The sequence below is a fragment of the Zootoca vivipara genome, chromosome 11, assembly GCF_965207765.1.
Source record: "Zootoca vivipara chromosome 11, rZooViv2.hap1.1, whole genome shotgun sequence".
NCBI lineage: Eukaryota > Metazoa > Chordata > Lepidosauria > Squamata > Lacertidae > Zootoca > Zootoca vivipara.
The window spans coordinates 11,020,577-11,047,824 of NC_142594.1; the positions used below are offsets into that span (position 1 = coordinate 11,020,577).

Sequence of the window (27,248 nt, forward strand, 5' to 3'; positions counted from 1 at the left end):
AACTGGGTGAGTGGCTTGTTACTTATAAGATAGGCACTGCCTGGCCTTTTAAGTACCAGTACGTATTGTTATCCCAGTCTCTATATTGGATTTGAAGCTTTTATATATGAAATTAATATTTCCTAATTCGCCAATACATAAGGAAGCATTACAGAGACTCGCTGGTTACAAAGTGAATCCAAGATACTATTTTTGACCTTTAAAAATTGGAAGTTGCCTGAGGCAACTATCACAAGACACTTCTCTGGCAAGGGATACAGAGATACTGTATTGATGGTTTTCTGGATTTTGCAACAAACCTGGAATAGTACTCGAAGAGGAATATGGCCAACCCCAATAGTTCTTCAAAGTGGCAATTTCTGAAATGTTGCTTTTTAGGATTCTACCAATACCTTTCTTCATCTATAAACCTTCTCAGTTACATTTTATCCGAGATTAGAAATGTTAAGATCCTGGACACACTTCGTAAAACCCCTTTGAGCACATGGTAGTTATCAAGGCATAGGACTGCACTGCAAATCTGTTATCAGATGGCATTACATGAAAATGTCAAAAGATGAAGTTCATACCTCCCACCCTAGCATTAGGGCATAGATACTCCTACAGTTACCCACTACCATTTTGCATTTCATCAAATTTAGTTCATAGAGAATAACTGAAATAACACAACAAAGTGAATTTAAAAGTTTACTTTAATTTTGAACCATTTGTATAACTGTTCTCATGAAGCATCTGTATCACAGCAGGCTACAATAACTTTGGATAAAAGGCAACTGGTAAACTGTCCAATACAAGGTTCCATACAACAGTTCTTACTGGCCCCTACCCAGACATCTCCAGATAAGTTTTTGATCAAAAACATGAAATAGATCCACCTGCTTATTTTAAGCATATTAAAAAGGAAACTAATTGGACCATTTCTATTTGTCTAATTTTTATACAAAAAGGCTACACAATGTTACACTTCTCAGAATACGATTAGAGTGATTATGAATTAGTGTTCTACACCATTACTCGATCCTTAAAAATCAGAAATTGCTGTAGCAGGTTCACTATAACTTAAAAACACAGAGACTTAGAAACCCTACAGTTACTGCAAAAAAAAGAAAAGAAAACTACTTTAAAAGCAAGCAAGGTCAGTACCATTACAAGAGATTTAAAAATTAAAAAAAGTTTTAAACAAGCAAGGCTAGAGTTTGATAAATTCCATCTTGTGATATTCATTCTTGTGCATTCTTCGTTTTGTGAGTCACTCTCCAAATCCATTTGTTACTCCTCGACCAAAAGGACCAGAACAAAAAGTTTACTTCAGTTGTTCCCATAGGAAACTCAGCTTGGTTAGTGTGTCAGGCACTTTCTGAGATACTAGCCCACCCCTCGAGCCCTCTCAGCAACTCTACAGGCCAATCACAATGCAAGATCATTCAGACAATACAGCTGTGTGGGAGGAAAAAAAATGAATCAGGGTTAAACAACAGGAATGGTTACTCAGGTTAGAACTGCATCAAGCCTACATCATGACACACCTAAGTAAATCACTCTGACAGACAGTATCATGAGTCAAGTTGAAAGCAGACACTGCAATTTTGAAACGCGCGTCTATGGCCAACACGAACCAACCCAAAGCCGTTCCCTCCCTGCCAGCCAAATTCTCAGATTGGTAGGTAGGTGGAGCTTCTTACCTAAAGGACGATTTACAGGTCAGTATCGAACCAGGCCAACTGATTACTGTCACCTGGAGGCAGCCCATCCATAAGGTCCTGGGCATGTCCTAGATCTGGCAGCCCATCAACTGGGTAGTCAGCACCAGGGTGGTGGCCCCCCATGTCATGTTCCATCATTGGGTCCATACCCAAGGCATCCTGACCGTATCCTCCAGAGTGGAAAGAACGGTAGCTAGGATCTAAGAAAGTTAAGGATGGCAGAGGGGAGAAAGGGGGGGGAGGAGCATGTTAACATGTTAGGTGCAACAGAAGCTCCAAACATCAGTGGGTGAGATTCCATAACCCAGCCACACTGAAGTCACATTTTCTAGCCTGGAAGTTGTATGGACAAAATGGCAAGTCAATAGCATGCTACTGTCAGAAGCATAAGCAAGTTCCAGCCAAGCCATTAGTCTGCATACTGCTGAAAACCCAGAACAGCAATACTATTACAATGCACACAACTGAAATGCAGACTAGAAACGCTTATAGCTTGCTTTTACCTGCCCATAAAACAGATGTGTCTACATTTACACAACCAGCACATTTTTATATATAAAAACGCTTTACATCAGGGAACTTTCGTAGCATTTGAAAATGAGGCAATTAATCTAGAATAACTTGGCGAGGTGCTCTCACAAAGAGGCTGCTCAACTCATTTTGAGTGGCATTGTTCCATGGAACAGCGCAAATAACGAAGGTTCAATTAAGATGCTACCATTTTAATGTGTTTGCAGTTGTTCATTAAAGGCATTTTGAGTATATTTGGTTTTACTGCAATTGATACATACCATCTGGGCGATAGCCAAGAGGTTCTCCTTGGGCACCAATATCAAGTCCCAGATCTGCAGTCTGTAGGGAATATGCAAATAATTAAGTCTCTCAGCAGAGGCAGGAAATTAATTCCAGAAGCACCCATCATCTATGAATTTGTTCCAAGAGTTACTTAATGTTATATAGGCCTGCACTGATTTGGCTACAAGTACGCAACAGTCAGCTCCAGCTATTTTTCTATGTAGCTAGCACATATGAAGCAGACCAAGTTGCCATACTAAGGCTGATTCTTCTGCAATAGTCTCATTAATAGAAACTTTAATATTGGGAGACTACTTCTAGTGTAAGCGACAATCAGGCGTTTAATTGGAACATTATATGGTTTCTGTTTATTTGCCATTAGTAATCTAGCAACAGCATTTAGGAATCCAAAGGCTCACTCACACCACAGAACAGTTTAGGAACACAACTGATGGCTTTTATCTGAAAACTGCTCTGAAACCCACTACAGAAGTCCAAGCTTAATGTTATTGTTTGTGGGCATATGGTGCTATGGGTCAGCGTGTCCGGCTGTTAACCAGGAGGTTGGTGGTTTGAGCCCACCCAGGGACAGGATTATTGTATTGCAGGGGTTGAACTAGATGACCCTTGGGGTCCCTTTCAACTCCATGATTAAAGGAATACTGTTAGCTGTGTATCTAGCTGTTTAACTGACCTCATTCCAAGCCATTGGTTCAGTCCTGAAGAGAGAGCTCGTCAGTTCGACCGAAAGCCGTTTCTTATAATCTTGTGGTTTATCTTCGGACATTCTAAACAACACTGCAGCTGCATATGTCGCTGTTCAAGGAGAAGAGAGTTTTAGCAGAGGAATCCAAATACCACCAAGCCCAATTCTCTCCTCCTCCTCCTCCTCCTCCTCCACTTACCCACACCCTCATTCCTAGAATGAAGAAGTTCCGTCAGTGGTGCTGTAGCTCCCTCTGCTTCAATTGCCTCCGCTGCTTCTTTGTCCTGAGCCAATTCACACAGTACACCTGCAGCCACTCTCTGGATGTTCTCAATAGGGGAATACAACAGCTAGAAGGAAAACATTAAGCAGGACAGACATTGTAGGGCATGTTGTTTGAGCACAAACTACAAGCATTGTCAAGAAAAAAATCTCTTCCTTAGGGCCTTGAGCAAAGTTTGGTTCCTGCAGGCCCCTAGATAAATCAAACACTACTTTCTGGTGAGAAATTCAACTTTCACTAATGAGGATGAGATCATGAATTCGGTGCACATGTGTTGTCTGGTACAAGCTGGGTTCCAAGGCCACTGACAGCTCAACTAATTGGACCAGATGCCTTCCTTTATTTATTTTTTCTGGAAAATTACAGCCAGTCTGGTGGTCCTAATAGTGAGCAAAGGTAAATATCCAGACCCTATTTTTCTGGGCAGTGGGCACATTACTACATGAATGTAGTAAGATCCGCCTCAGTTTTAGAGACTCGGGCACCATGCCATCACATTTTCAACTTTAAAAAATAAAATAAAAAATTCAGGAAGCCAAATTCTGTACACAATACCAAATTCTTTATTTCTATGCAAATATGTGGTATATTGACTAAAACTCTGCCAATACTGTGCTCGGATAAGGCTGCAGCTAGAAATCAACTCTGAGCAGTTTCTAAAAATTGTTTCCCACACTCTTTCCATAAGATCACAACTCTTCCAAGTATTCTCTTGCCCAGAAACATTACCTACCTGCACAAATAGTGGAATGGTGTTTAGACCCCTAATTACAATTCGATTGTGGACATCTCTAGCCAGGATATGAAGGGCTCCAGTGCAGCCTTCAACTATTTCTTCCATACGAACACCCTCCTGCGCAAGAAACATGAGGGATTGGGGGGGTTAATTACTACACAGGTATTAGTTACAGAGATCCTGACAAATCAAAGATGCCTTTGATACCTAGTCTATATTGGCATATTTATAGTGTTTTTTTCAGTGAGCAGTCAAGTTTTGCAAGTGCAGAGATAAAAGTTAAAACCACTTTTATAGTGGAATAATGTATCCCTGAATATCAGGTACGGCAATAAGTTTAGTGAACACTTACAGACGTCCACCAGTAAGTTCTTCCTGTCTGCCATTACAGAATTAGCCTCAGCAGTAAGTCGCCTACAGTATTTTAACACAATAGCAGGAAAAGCAAGATAAGTAGTTGCATTATTTGACGCTTTGGTTAGACAAAGGAGACCCTGCTGCACTTATTTCTGCCATTCATCATTAAGCGTCACATACCACAAACTGCTGTTGTGTGCCACCCATAGACGTACGGCGTTGGGTGTCTTGATGTGCTCTAACCAGCAGCTGGACTAGTCTTGGAATAGCACCTTGTTCACGCAACGGAGCATGATTTGCTGGACAGAGAGCAAGATTGCGAATCAGACCAACAGTAGCCTGTAATTACAAGGAAGGTCGTTAGAAAGTTAAAGACATCCTGCAAGGCACTCAAAAACCTCGCTTCAGCATTTGAAAGTGCAACTGGAACTATAGTTTTGGGTTCCCACCATCCTCACAAACCTCTGTCCTCTCCCACCCCCGAAGACAGGATTATACTTTGAATTCTGTTACCTTGATAAGAGGCCAGTGAGATGGCGGATGCAAGAGTTTAACCACCACCGGAAGTCCATAATGGAGACGCACTGCATTCTGTGCCATCTCAGCTTCTTGGTGCCGACTAGTGAGGTGACGGAGAGCACAGATAGCTGGCTCAGTGATATCTTCCCTGTCACCAGCCCGGAGAACTGTACGCACAAGAGCCTCAATGCCACCCACTTGGCACACCATCATTTTATTCTTGTAGTTGTTGCAAGTAAGGTTAGACAGGATACCAGCTGCACAGGTTACAACGTTGATGTCGTCTGACCCTAATAGCTGCACAAGGGTTCCCAGTAGACCCTCCATACCTTCCTGTAAGAAGACAGCATGCATTAACACCAGCTTCTCTGTACCTGACCCTTTATTAATGCCAAGTTTCCGTAAGAACTATTTTTACTATCTCACCTTCCTATCCATATAGGAAATTTAAAGGGATGGCTGATCAGAAATTAACAGTGCTTCTCAGCAAAGTACACAACAATGAAAAGGCCCAAAGTAGATCCACCCTAGCAACTGGCACTTTGAAAAACAAACATGAACAGCTCATCCAAAATATGAGATGAGGCAAGAGCGTTAGCTGAATCAGCAGTGCTATCATTAGAAGGCATCTCTCTTCATCAGTTTCAATATTTTCCCCACATTTGAAAACAGTCCTAGGGAAGTATTTGCATATCCATAGGCAGAATATAATTTTTTAATTCACACTAGCCTGGAATATGCTTCATTAAAGGACAGCATATAATTTTAAATAAAAACATTGTAAGAATGAGGAAGAAAGTCAGGCACCTCAAATTCCTCACTCATTTCAGTCTGTCGTAAGAATTCCTCACCTGGACACGTTATTTCTTAGATCATCTCTTCCATGCTCCCACTAACAATTGGCTGTTGCAATATGCCACTATCTTGTGTTAATCAGCATGGTATCCCTATACCTCAATACTAGTATCACGGCTCTATAATTCAGGGGCCAGGCAATATTCAACCCATGGTTTACTGCAAGGAGCATTTACATGGTGACTTTTATCAACCTAGCTTGATACTTGGGAACACTTTATAGCTTTGCCGTTTATGATAACCTTATAAGTTCTTGTTCCTTACCTGCTTAGTTGCAGCATCCGAAAGATTTCTAAGAGTCCAGAGACAATTCTGAACAAGCCGCTGGCTTGGATCTGTAAGGTGGAGTCCCAAAGCCTGCATTCCACCTAAAGAGCAGTTAGGTATTTTAGGTTTCACATCATCATGTAGCCTTCTTCCGACCTCGTCTTTACATGGGACATTCAGTCTTTCACTGTAAAGTGGCATGGCACCATCTAACTTTTGTTTTACTTATATGCGGCACCTTAGTTAAAAGTACTATCGAACAATAATTGTCTAAACTCAAAGCATTCCAATTGGTTTGAAACACCTCCCATATCTAGAGATGTGAAGGCCCGGGGGGGAAAACGGAAAAATAACTGGGTTTTTTTCAAAATATTTTCCTGAAGCCTCCCCCCCCCTGGAAAAATAAAAAATAGATTATGGAATGTTTTATTTTAACATGATGAATAAAATATTTTAAGATAAGGGCTTCAAATATTTTATAAATCATTTTTTAAAAATATGTATGGTATCAGATTATTCTAATTTCTGTGAGGAGAAGCAAGTCCTAGGTTACAAACTGAACTCTCCAATGCAAGAACAAGATACATTTCTTCCTTTAGGAGGTGCTGTTGTCACCAGAAAAGAAAAAGGTTTCACTTTTGTTTTTGCATGCATGTGGTATGCATTTGTTCTGTTCCTCTTCACTAGACCTCAAAGGACTGGAAGAAAATATAGAGCAACAAAAAGGGCCTGAAAGTATATGTGTTGTTGTGGCAATCAGAGAAGTGTTATGAAAGAAAAAAAGAAATGAAAATATTTTAAACATTAAATGCTGTAAAACAGTCTTTAAAATGTGAAATAAACTAATTTAAGTATATAGTACCGGTTGTAACTAAAGTGGTTAACAGACCACACACATCAATGTGAGGAACTACATAAGGTTTCATGGGCAAAACATGGGAGGTGGAGTAGACATGTTGCATAGCAAACAGTGATGAATGAAAAGTTAAATTTCACTTGCTGTTTGGATGCACTATATTTTTAATATGCTAGTTGTGATAATTTTATGCCTATTAAAGTTGTCCATAGTTATATTTTATGTTTCTAAAGTAACAGAATGACTTTCAATCTGGAAAAGAAAAAAAGAAGTGCTAACGTAGCATTTTTATCAATTTTTCTGAAAATTTAAAAACCAGGTTTTCCGAACTTCAAAATTTTACATCTAACCGTATCCATAAGCTTTGCCACAGAGGCAAAACAAGATGTGATAGTGTTGCCATAAAAGAGATACTTACCAGCCTCTACAATTGCTGGTTTGTTACTAGAGCAGACTGACAGCACCTTTAGCACTCTACTTGTGGTCCACAGTAGTTTCTCATAGGTGTAGGTCCTCATTATGTTTACTAGAGCCTGGGGTCCACCACTGGCCAGAATGATAAGCTGCAAAAAGTTTTTCCCCAAAAAAATAAAGCAGTAATTACTCATTTCATTTATATCCTACCTTTCCTCCTGAGTAACACTATTTAATATAAAAATACATGAATAGGGGCAGCTAAAAATAAATAACTACAGAAGAACACATTTAACAGTAAAACCTTCGAAACGCCCAAGCAAATGAATCTTGGCCTCACACCAAAATGATAAATGAATGTACCAGATACATTACTAAAGAGAAGACATTCTTTGTGGGTGCCCCACAAAGAAGACCCTTGGGAGATGCAGCCAGTCACCAAGTGGGCTTTTGATGGCTGAGTGGCAATTTGAGCCTGGGTTTCCCCAGCCCAACACTAACCACTATGCCATGTGGGCTCTTTTGACATTTCTGCCATTGCCCGCCTGCATAGACTTATTGGATTTTTGGTCACTAAAAGAACTATGGAAGGTGTTTCTTCCTGTTTGCTGCTAGTGTTTCTGAGCTCCCAAGACTACAATATTTATGCGAATCTAATGCGCATCTCAATTTTCAAAACCTTGAAACCAAAGTATTTGCTATGTCAGTGGTGTTTTTCAAGCTTGCAATCGAATCTAATGCGCACCCTAATTTTCACAAAGTAATTTGGCCAAAAAAGTGCGCGTTACATTCGAGTAAATACAGTACTATTTGTCCTTTGCATACTCAAAACACTTTAAAATGCTTTGATAGTTACCTTGCTTTCTTGGTTGCCATATGCAAGAATCTGCAGGCAGTCTGTTGTGATGGCCAAAAACTTAACATTTGTCTTGTTGAGCAAGGCAACCATTTTCTGCAAACCACCAGCTAAACGAACAGCCATTTTGGCGCCTTCTTGATGCAAGAGAAGATTATGAAGAGTAGTAATGGCGTAGAAAAGCACAGAATCCACGGGAGAACTAGGAAGAAAAGTTTAGGTTAGCAAACCTCCAGTCCAAGGCTGACAGATGTTGGAAAGATGTGTCATGTCAACTATCTACATACCCAAGCATCTTAACAAGAGCAGGAATGCCTCCTGATTTGAAGATTGCCAGCAAGCCTTCACGGTGATGAGAGAGGTTGTGTAGTGTACCTGCAGTACAACGGGCTGTTTCCACATCATTTGTATTCTGCATAGTACGCACAATGGCAGAAACCATTTGAGGAGAGCGCATGATAGCATGGCGGGAGGCTTCTTTTTTGGACAACTGATGAACCATAACTGCGGCCTTGTTCACCACCACCTACAAAAGGCATTTTAAAGAGTTACTTGTTTTGATGTTCATGAACTTTTCAAGGTATGATAATAAGGTCACTAAAACACCTTCAACACAGGAAAACTATGAACGTTGGGGGCACAATTCCAATGTGAAACAGCACAGTCCAACTCAAGTGTCCCTTGTGGGGCTCACGGAAAAAGACTCATTACTTACATGCCAATAATTACATGCACATTACCTGGTCCTCATCGTTCAACAGTTTGGTCAGTTCTGGGATGGCCCGAGTTGCAAGTTCTGCATCATCTTGGTAGTTTATCAAATTAACCACAGCATGTTTTAACATCTGGGATGGTTCAGCCAGGCGTTGCACATTTGTTGGGTGAGCAGCATCAAACTGTGTTGATGGGATCTGCATGCCTTCGTCCAATGTTTCTGGGAACATGGCAGCACGCACCCTCTGTGCTCTCGTCATAGCATACTGTCCATCAATATCTGGAACAGGAGCAAGCGTTTTTTAACAACTTGAGTGACAAGGAAGTAGGCAGTTGTTTAGGTAACAAGACTGTACTTACCAGCAACCTGTTCCTGAGTGAAGGACTGAGAGAATCCCTGTTCCCACTCATATAGAACTTGGGTGGTATCAACATCTTCCTCTTCAGGGTTTCCCTTGCCACTCAGAGAGGGAGCTGTTGTTGTGGCACCAGAGTGGATACCAGAATCCAGGTATGATTGTTGCTGCCAGTGGCTGACAGCTGCTTTTCTATCTGGCTCCATTGCCATGTCCAACTCCATCAAGTCAGCTGCAAGAGATGTTTAACAGTGAGCTTGCTTCAACATTACACATCATTTTGGCAAAATCCTGGATTTGGACAAATACAAGTTATCTACACTATGCATTTATATGGTCACCCCATTTAAGACCTGAAGAGGCTCTTCTCTGTATCACACACCAGAAGAGTTATTGGTTAGGAGACAAGAAAGAGCCTTAGCCGAGGAAATCCCATTTAAGAGAAGTCCACATTACCCCTTCCTTGCTGTTTGTTTTGCCACTATAGTTTCGTCACTACTGTATAGTAAAACACTATTTTGTTTCAACAAGCCCTTCACTCATTCACCTGAGCTTTTATCTGCAGCCCCACAAGTCAAGTCTTCCATCTAATGCTTACTGGCCATGATCCAGAAGCATTAAAATATGTACTGATCTTCTTGCCATTATTTTTGTTTTACAAACACATTAAATTCTAGAAACAAAAAAACCCTGAAATTTGATTTACAGAACAGTATTTCTCTTCCTATAAGTACAAGCTAACTAAATGTCTGTTGGGCAGGGAGAAAAGTTTGGTATTTTGGAGTTGTATCAAGCCCACCCAGAAGCCTGAATGTACTTGAAATGACTTCCATTTTCTGCTCTGTTCAGAGTTCTGCAACTCTATCACTTTCTGTTCAAAGTAAACCTAAAATCAGAATTCAGTGAAACTACCAGAACAGGCCAACTCCATGTAGCCTTAATTCCCTGGACACACAGAGCTGTTATTTGCTAAGTCTTGAGAATTTGTGCCCACATCCAACAAGACCAGAGTTGAAACAATCACAATGAACCATCGGTAACTTGATGGCTACATAAAAGACACACCTTGGGTTGCCATGATCCTTGATGTGCTCCCAGAACTGTGGTCTACTGCACTTCAGACCCTAAAATGCAATAAAATATATAGTTAAGAGATTTGTTGGCTTTTAGGTTTCAATAGTAGGATCTAAGGTACGATTCAACTAAGTAATAAGACATAGCTTTGCTAAAGAAACTAGCATAATTTAATATTTGTAGGCCATCCTATACAGTACTCTGAGCCTGGCCCTGTCAGCAAATAGCAATTTCAGGAACTGCCTCTCTAGAAATCTGAAGTGGGAACAGTGGACTTCAGCTGTTTAAACTGTACCTTAACCTATGCTCAACTTGAGCATTTGGAATGAATGCAAATATTACAATACCAATACACACCCAGCAACTTCCTTCCAAAGGAAACCAAACCCAGGCATAAACTACACATCTGGATCTTCTTATTGCTCACATTAACACTGTTGTTAGAAGATTGTGTTTCCTTGCAGGGAAACTGTGAGCTGCTATTAATGAACTACAGCAGAGAAAGTAACTGCCACACTCCTAGCCCAAATGTTATTGGGTGATGGAGGCCTTGCGACAGCAACTCAAAGGTGACCTTGAGAACAATGCAACTGCTAGGCTATGACCTATGATCTAAAGATTAGTTTCTATTAAGTTGAATGAAGGAGTTGCATCTTTGCAAGGTCAGGGAAATCTTTGAAATAGAGCAGCAATAAATAGGGAAGCTCAGGCCAGGACCAAATGTAGCCCTCCTGGCTTCTCTACCTGGCCCTCAGAACTCTGCCCAGGCCACACTCAAAGCCACAGCCCTCAAGGGCTCTGCTTCGCACTTGGTAGTGTTTCCCTAAACTCAAATAAAGCTTCATCTGAATTATACACGTGGAAGCCCAGGATATTAAAATAAGGAAAAATACACTTCCCCCCCCCCCCAACAGACTTTTGTTTTATGAAAAATAGAAAAACTGGATTATGTTTTAATACAAGGTGTGCGTATATTTAGGCCCCCAAAATGTTTATGCAAGTCTGTATACAGTATCGGATCATAATATTCCTGTACACTGAGCACACCTTGCTAGACGAATGCCTCACAAGACGAAAAACTGGAGACTCGCAAGACGTAGTTTCCTATGGCGCGTTTCGCAAGACTATTTTTTTCTGTCCCATAGGGTGCCTCGCAAGACGGGGAAAAAATTTCGTCTTGCGAGGCACCCTATGGGAAACCGCACTTCAATGCGTTCCTATGGGAGCCGCTTCGCAAAACAATTTTTTTGCGACTCACAGGACGAATTAAATTCGTCTAGCGAGGTACCACTGTACTGTATACAAAAAGTACACCTCTAAAATGTAAGAGCAAGATGCTTTCTGCCTCTTGGAGGGCACTGTCATTGCCACAAGAGAAGGAAGAATGATTCATTGCCTTCTTTGCTTGTGGCCGCCTTGTTGACATAGGTAGTGGACCTGTTTCAGTCCTGTTCCCTGGACTAGCTTTGTTTAATCTGAGCAAATCATCCATTTTTAGAACTGCAATACGAAGGAACAAACGGAAAGTGATAATCAGGAAACTGATTAAATTTCATGTGTTCATTGAGGTTTATTCCCCCGTCTATTTTTATGGAAATGAGTGTTTTATGTTTGCTTGACACTGTGGGAGAACTGGAGGAGACATGATAATTTTCAAAATAATGACTGGTTTTACTGTATTGTTGATGGCTCCTGTTTCTATTGTTACTTTGCCTGCTCCTCATAGCAAAAGCAGAGGTGCTAACTTCCGTATAAGCTAAGCTGTAATAAAAACTTATTTTTTTCCAGTTCCCTCTCCCTCCACAAAAAAGTGAGAAAAGCATACACACACCCTGGCCCACCACCCTCAAAATATCTGGAAATTTTACATCTCTAGTCTGGATAAGCCTACTGTAAAAAGGTAAAATCTGTGCTTATTGCTTGGCCCACCACTGGCATGCACATGCTGACCAGAAGGCAATCTGGTTCAGGGTGGAAGATTCCCCAGCTCTGAATTGAGTAGTAACTGACAAGAGTCAGTGATAAAGATCACAAGAGGGTTAATCCTATATACTCCAATACATCTGGATATACACTTACCAACATAGCTTTCCAGCAAGATACAATTAAGCCCTCAACTTTGTCCTGGATGAAAAGGCCAAATAGTGTTTCTTCTGTTTGCTGCCTTCCCTCCCCCACATACCAATTTAAGACTATCACCTGCAATCCCTTTTGCAAAACTACTGGCATTTGTGGAAGTATGCCATATAACAGGAACCAAAGGAGTGATATAAAGCTGAATGAGCACAAATTAAAATGCACGTAAGTTGAGTTGCCTGTACAACTCCAGCCTTTATTCTTAGAGTTGACTATTTTCTTGTTGGTTAATTTGCTATGTAGTCTTCCTACTTCATATCAAGCATCCTAGTTTACATGCTGCATAACTAGTTATGCAAACTTGCAATTAAATGCTAAACAATTATTTTCCTATCTGCTGTGCTGGGTACAGCCCCCTCCAAAAGAAACCCCTCACTGCCTCATTAAGTGTGGAAACCTGGTATCTGGAAGGAAGTGGTCAGACCTACTTATACAGTGGAACCTCGGTTTACAATCTGTTCCACGGAGGCGTTCGTAAACGGAGGCATTCACTCCCTAAAGGCACGCTTCTGCGTGTGCGCGAAGCACCGCTAGAGTGCTTCTGCGCATGTGCGAGCTGTGCAAATCGCGTCTGCACATCCGACGCCGTGGAACCTAGATGTAAACACTTCCGGGTCTGCGCCGTTCGTAAATGGAGGCATTCATAAATGGGACTGTTTGTAAACCGAGGTACCACTGTATTTGGCTTGTTCAGTGCTCACCCTTCAGGATGCCAACCAACAAGGTTAATGAAATTTAATCGATGTATTCACACAGCCAATAAGGCATCCTCTGAGCATTGCTAAAACGGTGGTTTAATAGCCTGGTAGTTAAAGTGAAGGAGGACTGCAGCTATCCTGCAAGTTTCAACAGAGATCAAAGTGTCTACATAGATGCTCTGGAGATGTCCTGTGCACTGTGCAAAATCACTGCTATGAATACAACTTTTAATACAAAGCTGTTTCAAAGGAATTTAAAATCTGGTTCTATCATGCAGACATTATTTCTGCCATAGGTTTAGACAAGTTTGCAGATATCGCTTTGTCTGGGAATCATATTTCCTTAGCATGAATATCCATCTGTTTTTCTAAGGCTCCAGTCTTTGACTGTTTCAGCCCCCACCCCAGATGTGCAACTAAGGTTAGTACAAAATAATTTTGTATACATTATAGAATTGCATGTATGGTTCCAACAAATAACTATCATTTCAAAATACATTCATCCCTTCTCCCTACACACCACCTCTTCAGTTACCAATTTTTGCTATGGATTTTATACATTGTTATAACCTGTTCTCAAAAAAAATCCTATATAATAGTCATTCATCAATTTTGAAACATTTCCTTCTGGTATCTCTTGAGTAAACATTTTGCCTTTGCTTAGAAAAACAGTTCTTGCTTCCTTCCAAAATACACACATTCCTCCCTAACATAGCCAACAGGTTTTAAGACAGGTTTCTTCCCCTTCTATTTTACTATTACTGAAAGTACATCCATGTTTTGCTTCAGAAATCAACAGATTCAAAATCTAATGTGTTCCGATGAAATTTAGTTGTTCCAATGAACAGCTTATTAACCACTTCAACTAACCTAATCACAAAAGCACATGCCTCTAATGTTCCTTATAAATAAGACTCTCCAGCAGAAATATTGAAATTGTTTTCAATCTAGTTGTGAACTCAAGTAATAAAATGTTTACAAGTCTTAATAGCATATTCAAAAGAATCAAAACTGATGAGCCCAGGTTACTTTAACAAGACACAACAAAATTTGTTGTTGATCAGGCAGCTATCCTGAAGCAGCAGCCTAAACACTTTCAGTGCAAAGCAGTCAGTTACATTTAGGAACACTTCTAATGCAGGAGTAGCCAACCTTTTAGGACCCATGGGCACATCTGCAAAGTGCAGAAACTGTCAAGGGCACCACACACACAGCAACCAAGTACATGCCACAACCTGTTCTACTGGCTATAATAAAGCTTAGTTTCAGCAGGAAGGGGAAATCCTTTGGGCACATGCGTCCCTTGGGCGCCATGTTGGCAACCCAATGCATGAAAATATATTAATGAAATTAATTTGTTTTACCTGTATTCACTTTATAGCAAGAAGGATGCTACTCTCTAATGTGGGAGTCGTTGTTGTTTAGTCATTTAGTCGTAGCTTCAACAAATCATCTTATGCTATTACATCAGTTGCTGGAATCTGCTCATATTAGCACCTTTTAGGTTCTTAACCCAAGATGCAGTAGTTGAATAATGAAATCCATATCAGATGGCATATAATGGAACACAAGCAAGCAGACTAATGAAGCTTTACCAGACAAAACATACAGGCAGAGTAACTTGCATCAAAGAACCAGTGCAACAGCAGTGCTGCAAGGTTTGTTTGTTTTTTGGTGTGTTTTAATGCAGATAATATTGGACTCACTATAGTCTGATGGTAGGCAAGCTGTGACTACAGCAATGTCCCATTCTTCGTATGGACAGAAGGTTTGGACACCAGGCAGTTCAATATGCAGACCCCTTTCTCAGTAGCAATCCCTTTTTCAAACCTTATCTTCTTAAAGAGTGGAGCACAGATTTCCTAAATTTTGCTGGAAAACATTTTTGCAGATGAACAGATGAATTTGTTCTACAGGCTTAACCATCTGCACCTATGAACCAGATTATCTAAAACTTGTACCTAACTGCACTTTTGGGCTCTTAGCACAACCCATTAATATTAATACAAGCATGTTTACACAGTTTCACCAAAGGAGAGGCAATTATAAAATACTAATGGAATAAGCAATACTAGTAGCATCAAACAAACTTCTGTAGAGTGCTCAAGTGTTCAATTCACAATGCATAATCAGTATTTTCCTCCACATAAGATTAGGATTGAGGCAGAGAGAGTAGTTTGCTTAGGGCCACCTAGTGAGTTCATAACAGAGGCAAGATAACTTAGAAGTGGGAACTTATCAAATTCATAACTCAGTCTCTTTATCCGTTACACTACAGCAGCTCTATTTTATTGTTTTATTAAACAAAATTTATATACCACTTGATTGTAAAAACCTCTAGGCCAGGCATCCCCAAACTGCGGCCCTCCAGATGTTTTGGCCTACAACTCCCATGATCCCTAGCTAACAGGACCAGTGGTTGGGGAAGTTGGGAATTGTAGTCCGAAACATCTGGAGGGCTGAAGTTTGGGGATGCCTGCTCTAGGCAGTATACAAAGTATGCTCTGGAAATACTCTCAATTCAGAAATACTGTCCACTTCAGAATAGCAACTGCTATTCTAGGGTGCAAGGGAAATGAAGTCTGATGGTTTGTGGTAAATGTAAAGGGACCCCTGATCATTGGTCCTGTCGTGACCAACTCTGGGGTTGCGGCGCTCATCTCACGTTATTGGCCGAGGGAGCCGGCGTACAGCTTCCAGGTCATGTGGCCAGCATGACTAAGCCGCTTCTGGCGAACCAGAGCAGCACACAGAAACGCAGTTTACCTTCCCGTTGTAGCGGTACCTATTTATCTACTTGCACTTTGACGTGCTTTCGAACTGCTAGGTTGGCAGGAGCAGGGACCGAGCAATGGGAGCTCACCCCGTCATGGGGATTCAAACCGCCGACCTTCTGATCGACAAAGCCTAGGCTCTGTGGTTTAACCCACAGCGCCACCCGCATCCCTTCAATGGTTTGTGGTGTTGTAATTTAATACATCTACAGCAGGCTCAAATTTTGAGCTTCCCTACGTATTGCATTTCTATTACAAGTCCACTAATTAAGCAGCTGCTTATATGTACAGCCTTACAAGTTACAGCCCACTTGTCTGTGTTTGTGTTATTTGACATAAAAAGCATTATCTTTAAAGCTTGCCCATCTGGTGCAAATTCTAACAGGCACATGCTATTTAAAAGCCTCTTTTCAGGCTCAGGATCAACCTGGCACAAAATGTAATGCAACTATGGGTAAAAAAAAACTATGGTACCCTCTAGCACTGCTAGCAAGGGACAATTCTGACTTCTAGTCCATCCCAAAGCCAATGGTACCTAAATTGACTCAGAACCATCTAGTCACCTATGTATTCCTCTAGGTTTCTTCTTAATGGTCCCTGAAATCTACTTGGATTAAAGCTTTTTCTCTTAAAATTTGCAACTTTTTTCTTTTATGCAGAAATCTGAATGTCTTGAATGTTGACAGCAAATTGCAGAACCATATCTGCAATCTGTTTAGGGCAGGGGTCAGCAACCTTTTTCAGCCATGGGCCGGCCCATCGTCCCTCAGACCATGTGGTGGGCCGGACTTTTGGGGGGGGTGAATGAATTCCTATGCCAAACAAATAACCCAGAGATGCATTTTAAATAAAAGGACATATTCTACTTATGTAAAAACACACCGCTTCCCGGACCGTCCACAGGCCGGATTTAGAAGGTGATTGGGCCACATCCAGCCCCCGGGCCTTAGGTTACCTACCCCTGGTTTAGGGCATGCTACTAGTACAATCACACTTGGAACAGCCTTCTAGGAGAGAGCATTTCACAAGCTGGAGCCACCACTGAAAAGGCCTGTTCTTGTGTTGCCACCTTCCAGATATCCCATGGAGGAGACAGACAAAGGAGGGCCTCAGATGATCACAGTGTCCAGGTTGGCGCATATGGGCATACATATGGTCCATGATGTATTGGGATCCTGAGACACGCAGGACTTAATAGATCAAAATCAACTTTTTTCTGGGCCAGGGTTGTGCTGAAACCACCTTGCCCCAGTTAGCAACCTGACCACTGAATTCTGTTCCAGCTGCAGTTTCCAAACAATCTTCACAAGCAGCTAAATATAAAAGGCATTCAATAATACTACTACTATTATTACTTTATTTTAAAGTCTTTATTTATACTTATTTACAAGGTCTGGGAAAATAACAGACCTGTTCTTAGGCTGGTCTACCCAATACTATCAGGGAAGAAAGACTGCATGCTGCTTATGTCAGTGAATCAGCTGAGTATCTTACTCTAAACAGGTGTTTTTCAAATGTTCACTGACCGACACGGTTTATACACCTGATTGAGGTACCGCGCCATAATCCTTTTCTTCACTTTCTGAAATTAGAACTATGTGCCATATAAAAAAGCTTTAGAAAAATTTACAATAAACCTGGCAGCATTCAGATAAATAAATTTGACTCAGGCACCTCCATAATTCTTTCAACACTGTGCCTGCAGTGTTGCTGTGTTGAATGTTGAAACTTAAAAAGCTCCAAGACCTCAGTGAAAATTTGTTCTGCCATTTGGAGAAGTGAAAGAAATGTTACTACATGTTCAGTTACTATCATATGCAGGTGAAAGTTTACTATTACTCCAGTGACTCACTAATTTCTATTACAGTGATTCAAAGAAAGCAAGTTTATCCAGCGTCAACATCACCATATTTAAACTTGCAATAATAGAATACCTGTATAAGACGACCCCCGACTTTTAAGAAGATTTTCCTGGGTTAAAAAGTAGTCTTATACGCAGGAATATACAGTAGTAGTCTAGGAGTAGGTTTCATGCCCCCCACACTTACATGTAACTTAACAAAGAATTATTTTTCTGTTGTAGGAGAAATACTTCTGAAGAACCAAAATAAGGGTCCTTTCCAGACATTTAGCTTGCAGTGAATATTAGTTTTCCTTCTCCCAAGCTAGAGCTTTAAGTGAAGCGATACACTGTATAGAGTTTTAAACAGCAAAATGCAGGTGTTTTTGTAATGGAAGTTCCTCATACACACACTGCTTCCACTACATTATGTGAGTGCAAAATAGAATGATTAAACACTCCTTTTCCCTATCCTCCTGAGAATTCAAGGTTGCATTTTCTCCCCTCATTAGAAACTGTGTGCAGTCTCTGCTGTATTATTCTAGCTCTCCCCCAAGTGAAAAACTGGTGAACACCAACAAAACTATGTCCTTACTTGCATTCTTTTTCTTTTAATTTACTTCAATATTACACTCAACAAGCTCTGCAGTATATACTGTTTAAAGAGCAAAACCTAAGACACCAAGGAAATTCCCCTCACAGAAACACTGCCCAATTCTAACTACCACCAGCCCATCACATAGGAACATGTTGGCCCAAACAGGTCCAAAATTTTAATATTAAAATTACAAAAGAACCCATAGTAACTTAAAAAAAAATTAATGACCAGAAATAAAACCTGTTTTTAAAATGAAACTATTGCAACTGGAGAGGGTGCTCACATGCAGGTATCCATTCAGACAATTTGCTCAGAGGGTCTGAATATGCTAGCTGCAACTTAAGTTGGGTATAGAATTTTCAACTCAAATTACTTAAGGACAACTTCTCTAAAGACCTATCAGATTGTCTAGTGTTATCAACTTAATTGTTTTCCTCCTACAGAGGAAGTGCAGTAGAACAGGGTCAAGAACTTTAGCAGGCCATAGAAGTTAGCCAGCCTTCCTGCAGGTAATAAATTACAGGAGAAGATGGTCACTTCCACATCATCCACATGGTTACTTCTGCTGTTGTGCCATTCATGCATACCAGCATTAACATTTAAGTAGCAACGTTCTATCAAGCAATCCTGTTTGAGCATACAGTAGTAGTTTCTACTATGATGCATCTTAAGTTCTGTCTATACACACAACCTGGGGAAACCCAGCCATTATTATTATTATTATTATTATTATTATTATTATTATTATTATTATTACCATCTTACCCAGATTAATATGTTCTTATAAGAATCTCAACTAAGTGAAATAAAAAAGCCGCTAAGCCTGGTTTTGGGCAGGGGAGGGGGTTAAAAAATAATAATCAAGCTTGCTTGACGGAAGGTACACTATGCAGCCTGCACATTTCTAGATCTGTTTATCATAAAGCAAGATACATTCACTGTGGGTTTTCTTCAGAAAATTTCATGTTAAAAGTAGATCCTGCAATGGGAAGCAATGGTTAACTGTAGGTTCCTGGTTTGCTTTCCTGTTCTCACAAAGTGGAAACAGAAATGCTTATGTGTAGGTGCATGATGCTTATTAAGTTAAGATCGGATTGTGCAAACTAGGCCCATGTCTTCTTGGGGAGAGAAACACAGTCCAGTAACTTAATACAGTTCAGGGATGTTGAAAAATATCTTGGCCAGGGAAGTTCTTAAGCAGTTGACAGCTACTCAAGTTCTTGGTCTGCCTAGTTACTGGAGAAACTTTCTGTGATATATTGAATTTATGACAGGCTAGAGAGCCAATTCAGCTATAGCAAGCAGCCCTTCATGGAAAGGTGGCTGCATGAGTGTAAGCAGTTTGATGCTAAATGAAGCCAATAGACCAGTTAATGCTTTACCTATCAAGATTTCTATTCCAACTGGAGAAATAACCAATTATGCCTCACTAATAGACCATAAACTCCCCTCTGCTTTGCAATGCAGACCAGAGAACCTCTGGATGTTCAGCACTGCTGTATTATTTTGAAACACGGTTCAGATAACTTTCTGAAGTCTATAAACTAACATTTTAATTCACTATTTAAGACCTAACTCATGGCATTTGTCATGTTACAGTTCTACCAACTTCTTGCTAAGTAAACACTCACCACTGATCAATTATTGGCTGAGTCAGGCAGGACATGCTACACTCATTCCCTCACCACCCCCACAAAAAACCCTTATGATTGCCTTCAGCAAGCTTATCCATTTCCAACTCTCATAATTCCTATCTTAAACCCCCACATGATTTAAGACCATCTCAAATTATGCATGCCTGCAGAACTGAATGTGCATGCAGTAAGTATGTTTCTGACAATACAAAAATACTGTCATGCTGCAAAGAACTAGAATATGGTGCAACCGACAACACATGGACATGTAGTGAAATAGCTCTACATGTTTCAAGGCTGAAGTTCTGATGGATGGATGTGTTAGTATCTTCCTATAAAACCAACAGGAAATCTAGAATAGCAAGTTATTTAAATTTGCCAACACTTCTACTATGAAATATCTCCTCTTCCTCTTTTAGGTATTCCACTCAGAATCTGTTGTTCCAGTAAGCTCTTAACAATACAGTTCCACCTACAGCCTTTAATTACTGACCATCCCAGTTTAACATGCAACTACTTGCTAAAGACACAAACAGCATTTTAGTGGAACATTATATTCCTCAACTTGTGTCATAAATATTCATTACTTTGTCATGAAAGTACTTCTAATGTCACCATTCTGCTTTTATCTCCAATTTATTGTTGACAACTGGTTAAGCTACCTATGCATCCACGTTATGGTAAGATGTTTAGGAATGGAATTACCAACTATGAGACATCCAAACTTAGGACAGCTGTACTTTTCTGTTACAAACCCTAACAGACAAGTTTAAAGTTAAAACTCAACAATAGAAAGCTAGGATTGGCCAAGATTAAACACCTGTTAAAAACAAATATCCAAGAATTATTACACAAATTTACTGACACCCTAATATCTTTCATTTAATTTTGTCAAGCCCCATCTTGCAAGTATTTTAGATCAGAGTTGTTTGATGCACAATTGTTTATTAGCTATGCATGCTTTTTTCAATAAATAAATATTTATATTATTTCTTGCCTATTAAACAACTGACCTATAGTGTACAAGTACTGTACTTTACTCTCAATTAAGTTATGAATTAGTTCATAAGACTTACCCTGCCTATGAACCAATATGCAATATTATTTTCCCCCAACACCAAGCATTTTTAAGAATCTGTAATTTGAACATTGTGTTTGCAAAGCTCTACTGACAACTATTATTAACTAAATGTCTATCCCAGCTTCCCAACATACAGTATAAATGTCTATATTCATTAAGGTTCAATATATAGGCCTGGAAGCATGACTTTATAGAAAGCATACTCACATGGCAGTATACACATCTGATCACCATACTAGCTGTCCTACTATCCACTATGAACTTGTTCATGCTAACCACAATCTGCTTCAAAAGCTGAAATGCCACACTAATGCTTAAAATCCATCACCTAACTTTTTAATCTTCCCAGAAAAGAGCAGCAAGTGTAACCCAGATGTACCATATGGCGCCCTTTTGGTACATGCAGTATTGGCTGTTGGAAAGAGCAGGGCAGAGCTGCAAATCTAGATTCAGATACCAGCTGTGCCATAACTGCTTGCTCTCACCTGAATTACTACAAATAACAATTATTCTTTAGGTAAATATTTTTGCAGCATTTAGGGTTTTACCAAAATAAAGTTCCCAATTTTTTCCAATGCAGGAATCACTTTACGTATGAAACAGCAGAGGTACAAGAATGAGGGTATACAGAAGTTATATACAGGTACTGACTGTGAACACAATTGTCACAGAGCACCACCCTCAATGACATTCCTCTCAGAACGCACTTCTTAAAATATTAGCCTCAATACCCAGATGCTGAACAGTTTTAGCCACTCAAAAGCATTCACACTACAAGTTTGTTATCTGCCACAGAATAACTTCAAATTTTTGAGATGTTCAAGCTCTTGTTTTAGACCAGTAACTCTAGATTTAGTTGCAAAGGGTACAGTTATGTATTTTGAAGGTGCACCCTCATATATATATTCACATCTATAACATTTAACACCATTTATGGCTTGGCCTGAATTGGATCAGATGGCAGAGATGCTCCACAACATGCTAGATTTTAAATTTAAACTTCAACAGAAACATTAAACTGGAATATATGCCCTACTGTCATAAGGGTCTGAAGTCCTCTATACCTGGATACAAGTTACAAATTTAAGATACAAGCATGCCCCCACTCTGTTTTAGAAGTTGTATTAGATACCAAAAGCTTTGCCTTTACAGTACAATCTAATTTTATTCCAAGCCACACAACGTTCAAATGCCTGAAGTTTTAGAATTCTAGTCTAAACTATGTCTTGTCATAATATACAAAGTTCAGGGATGAGGAACCTGTGACCCTTCAGATGTTGAACTCCAACTCTCAGAGTGTCTAATAATCAGGGATTATGGGAGCTGTAGGAGGGGGCACAAGTTCTCCATTTCTGTTGCAGTTCTTAATTAGGATTTGGATTCCATTCAAAACAGAAATTATAGTTTGTTGAAACACTTAAAACAAGTAATAATGCCACTTAGTTTAAAAGACCAAGGGATGTACTTGGTTGGCATATGTAATCTTTGTGAAACCAAGTGGAGGTAAATTATGAATGTGCATTTTAACCTTTTTTCTCAAGTCCCAGCTTGTTTGCTGGTATGTCATGTTTTGAGGGCGCTCAGCCAATTTTACTAGGTCTCTGGGTCTACTTGTGTGAAATATTTAAAAGCATGGATAATGTTTATGGAGGTGCCTAACCCAAAAAAGTTAAATGCCAAAACACCATTAAAGCTTCACAGTAGTTTAGTATGCCCTGGACCAACTGGAACTTAAAACAGTGATGTATTTTGGGTTTACCTGCTATTAAGCTCCCACTGGGTTTTTTAAAAAAACAAGCTCTTTTCTACATACTTCTCATACCACACATTTCACTGTACGCATTTGGAAGGCAAAAAGAGGAAAATGCAGGATGTTACAGCAATGCCTGCTCAAACACTTAGAATCAACAGAACACCAGCATGTACAATAGTTTTGGGAATTCTAGATATTGTTGAGCCTGTTTCTTCTCAAACCTCCAAGAGAGGGTATCAACTTTCTCTTCTAATGCTATCTAGAAAAATGGCAGCTGCAGTTAGCAGTGTCAGGATTTGCTTAAGTCAGTCCTCCGTGAAAGAACAGGAATCTGAGGGCGAATTAGCATCTTCACGAGGGGAGACCCGAATAGAACATTTAGGAAAGCCTACAGCCTTCATCGTTCCCCCGCAACAGACTCAGCAGCACACTTTCCCTTCCTTATCAAGGTCGCCTCCACCCTTCTCAAAGATCCTTGTGCCACCCAAGATGTTTTGGAAAGAGCTCCTATGCAATCCGCCCAAATCTCTGGCACGCCTTGCTTTTCCACTCGGAACCAAAGCGGCGGGAATCTAAGCCGCCCCACACTTTCACAGAGCTGGACAAACCAAAAGAGCCTCTTTGCCATGCAAGGCCAAAAAAACAAAAACCCACCGCACAATGCAACAGATATCTGGTGCTGCTGACTGCAGCGAGGCGGTGGAGTTAATTACACACAATCCAAACAAACCCGAGACTTCGCCCCCCCCTCCCTCTACCTTCCCAAACACCCGCTTCCTCCACCATCCCCCTAACCCGAGCCTTGGGGGCGAAAACCCGCCAGCAAGTCGCTCCACGACCTCGGCGGAGAAAACGCCGCTGCCGCCGTTTGCCCCGAGGAGCCGGATCGCCTGCAGCAATTCCCCACCTTCCCGATTCCCCCGGACGCTTTTTGTCGCACGTTTCGGAGCTTACGGCGCGCTTGCCCCTTTTCCCCCTCTCTCTCTCTCTCGCCTCCCCGCCCCCCCAAATACGCCCCGAGGTACACATGCCAAGGCTCGCCCCAGAACAAAATAACAAAAATAACAAAATAACAAAAATAACAAAATAACAAAAATAAGCGTAGCACACGCCGCCTACTTGCCCGGCTCGCGGTCCCGACCTCACCCGAGCAGACAGGGAAAAGAGGTCCCACCTTGTGGCCAAGGCTGCGAGTTAAAAACCCGAGAAGTTGCACTCCACCCTTAACACAAGAAGTGGGGGGGGGGGGAGAGGGAGAAAGGAGGAAACATTCCCGCAACCTGATCCCAACGGCGCCCACCCTTTTAAATCTTGGGGGTGTCTATCCCCCGCCTCAACGCAACGTCGAAATTACAGAAACGCCTTCCGGGTCTCCTTTGCTTTCTGCCTTTTCTTACGCGCGAGGCGCCCCCCCCCCAAGAATAAAACCCCGTCGTCGTCGTCCCTCACTTTTTTTAAGACAGGAGTATCTATTCCCCACCCCACCCCAATCTATTTATGAGGCAAAATTACAGCCTCCCTCACCCCCCCCAACAACACACAATTATACTCTCCCCCCCCCTCAGAAGTAGTAGTGCTGGGACCAAGGCCAAGTTTCGTGTGAGGAGGGAACAGTAGGACGCCCCGAAACGGTACTAACACTGGCGGTGAGGCGAGAGCGCGCAAGGTCCTCCTCTCCTCGCGGCTCCTGCTCCCCCGGCCGCTGCTGCCGCTGCCTTCGCCCCCTTCGCTAACCGCCGCAGCGCGGGCCACGCAGGCGCCTCCGCGAGCGCTCCCTTCGCCCGTCCTCGCCGCCGCCTCCGCCGGCCACCGAGCACCAAGAGCGAGCAGCAGTCAAGAGAGCGAGAGAGAGAGGGAGGCTTAAAATGGCGCCGCTCGCCAGGAGCTTCTTATAAGCGAGGGCGGCGGGCACGCTCGCATGGTATCCTGCCGCCGACGCCGCCTCGCCGCGCGCAGCATTCCACGCGCAGGCTAAACCCACCCAGCAGCGCGCGCGCAAGGTGGGGGGGGGGGGAAGGAGGAGAAATAGTGCCCGGCTGGCTTCCCCTCAGTCTGGCGCTCGCTCGCTCGCGCGCATACTCACACACATACACAAGAGCGCGGCGGAGGGAGACGAGCGAAGTCGCTGGCGAAGAGAAGGGGCTGCTAGGCAAATGGCCTAGCGGAGACTCGGGAAGGATGAGGGATTGTGGGAGCTCGGAGGGGGGAGGGGCTGTGGAGGGACGAGGCAGGACGGGTGCAGGGATCCGGCGAGGTGTGATAAGGCCGTTGAGGAGGAGGGGTGCAGAAGGAGAGGCACCCTCTCCCTCTTCCCCCCCCCTCCCCGATCTTGGAGAGGCTGGGAATGAGGCGCCTGGGAGAGAAGTTGCTGCTTTGGGGGGGGGGGAGCTGCCTGCAGGCTGTTTTCCCGGGACACAAACCCCTTGCAAACGTAGCATGCATGCCCCCCCCTTTTCTCCATTGCAAATACAGTACTTTTGAGTGGGGGGACGACGTTAACCCTTCACCCACCCCATATTTGCATCCAGCGAAAGTGAAGGCGGCGACTTTAAATGCACCCCCGCGGTTATCCGGAGCGACCCGATCCGTGGGAATCAACGCTCCCTCCTTCTGCTCCGGGCTTCCGGTGTCGCGTCAACTTACTGATCGCTTTTCCCCCTCCCGAAGGAAACCTGGGGAGCAGGGTCTGCTGCAGAGCCGGGATTCTTGGGCTCGGCGGCGGGCTGGGAACTGTCCTCCTCCGGCTGCTGCTCTCGCTTCCCCTCCCCGCAGCAGAGCAGCCACTCCTTAAAACTTAGTTACTACGACGGAGGGCCGGGGAGGAGATTGTGGGGACGGGCGGAGGCAGTGGGAAGAGCCTGCTCTGCAGTTCTTCTCCAAACAAATTCGCCGCGGAGATGTGGGCCAAAGCAAACACCCCACTTTCTCTCTCTCCCCCCCCCCGTGGTTTCTGGTGAGCGAAAACAGCCCGAGGAGTTTAGAAGACAGTACCTGGAAGTGCCTCGACGGTGCAAAAACCACCCTGTAGGGTGGTGTGTGTGTTTCCCACACAAACACGTCGCCTAGCCTTGCCCAAGTATATTTTCCCTATGCCAGATTTCCCTACCAATATAGATGCTCCCAAGTTCTAGGTCGCAAAGAAAGAGCACGCGTGCTCCGGTGGCTGCAATCCTTTGTACGCTTTCCTGGGAGCAAAACTAGCTTTCCAAGGTAACGTGCAGAGGGTGGCACTCCCTGCCCCATCGATGACTGAGGGGTGTTTTGTGTTGCACCCACAACCACTTACAAAGGGGCCTTCTTAACCGGCGGGGATCGTGATTTTGTCTTAGCGGGTTGTCCCATCTTAGTTTCCTTCCTAGGCTGCGCTGGATATTAATATGGCGAGTTCTTAATAGCCTTAACTGATCAGAACACGCCTATTAATCGAAGCACTCGGCTGTTTTTTTGCCGTCTCCAAACTCCTTTACCAACTCGGATCTACGTCGATGTTGCAAACATCGGGACGCCCTCACACTCACAAATGTTGCGCATCAACTCACAAATATCTCAACTTCGCCGGGCAAGAGGACTTGCTCCGGCGCAATCCTGAATAATACCCGACGTGAAGAGCTGACGAAGTGACTCCAAAACGTGGAGGAGGAGGAGCGATTCGGTCTGCCTTAAAACTTTGGCAGGTTTCAGTACGGGACGTAAACGATGCGGGACGATCCCCACGTGGACTTTGGGAGGCAGGACGAGTCTAGAAAGGCAGCGCCTTCCTCCTCCAGCCTGTCCACTAACCGAAAGCTACCAAGCCTCCCCAACAGGCTGAAGAATCGGAGCAACCAAACCAGCCTAGCTTTTCGCGAGCTTTTGTTTCTGCCTTCGCTCCGCCTCTTCTCCATCTTCGCAGAGCTGGGAGGAGTCGTCTCAGGCTGGCGTCGAGGGCTACGACGACTCCTCCAAAGGCCACGTGGGGAAATACCTCCCCCCCCCCGACCTCACCGGGTGGTGAGACTGCAGGAATTTTCTGGGGGGGAGCCTAAATCCCCAAAGATCCCTAGTATCTGCCATCATGCATACCACTTGGAAGGAATTTCCCACCCTCCCTGAATACAGGGGGGGGGGGTTATTCTGAGAGTTAGAAGGCACCCCCAGGGGTCATCTAGTCCAACCCCCTGAAATGCAGGAATCATCCACCCAACGTAGGACTCTAACCCACGACCCTGAGATTAAGAGTCTCACGTTCTACCCACTGTAGTCC

General features: G+C 42.6%; 1 protein-coding gene across 14 annotated transcripts; it reads right to left on the bottom strand.

The window, feature by feature from the left end:
• Positions 1 to 674: 674 nt before the first annotated feature.
• CTNNB1 (catenin beta 1) lies at positions 675 to 26,909 on the bottom strand. Of its 14 annotated transcripts, none has more exons than XM_088653668.1 (16): positions 26,545 to 26,909; positions 10,483 to 10,541; positions 9,422 to 9,649; positions 9,088 to 9,341; positions 8,635 to 8,873; positions 8,348 to 8,549; positions 7,496 to 7,640; positions 6,219 to 6,322; positions 5,094 to 5,432; positions 4,761 to 4,919; positions 4,221 to 4,340; positions 3,404 to 3,554; positions 3,193 to 3,314; positions 2,495 to 2,555; positions 1,683 to 1,903; positions 675 to 1,437 (listed from the first exon to the last, which is right to left on the bottom strand). In XM_088653668.1, the coding sequence occupies exons 2-15, from the start codon at positions 10,493 to 10,495 to the stop codon at positions 1,695 to 1,697; spliced, it is 2,346 nt and encodes a 781-aa protein (XP_088509794.1). In that variant the 5' UTR covers positions 10,496 to 10,541; positions 26,545 to 26,909; the 3' UTR covers positions 675 to 1,437; positions 1,683 to 1,694. The 14 variants fall into 14 exon arrangements, with proteins under 14 accessions (XP_088509794.1, XP_088509796.1, XP_034984720.1 ...); XM_088653670.1 differs by having other exon boundaries at positions 26,292 to 26,816; XM_035128829.3 differs by lacking the exon at positions 26,545 to 26,909 and adding an exon at positions 25,649 to 25,778.
• Positions 26,910 to 27,248: the final 339 nt, after the last annotated feature.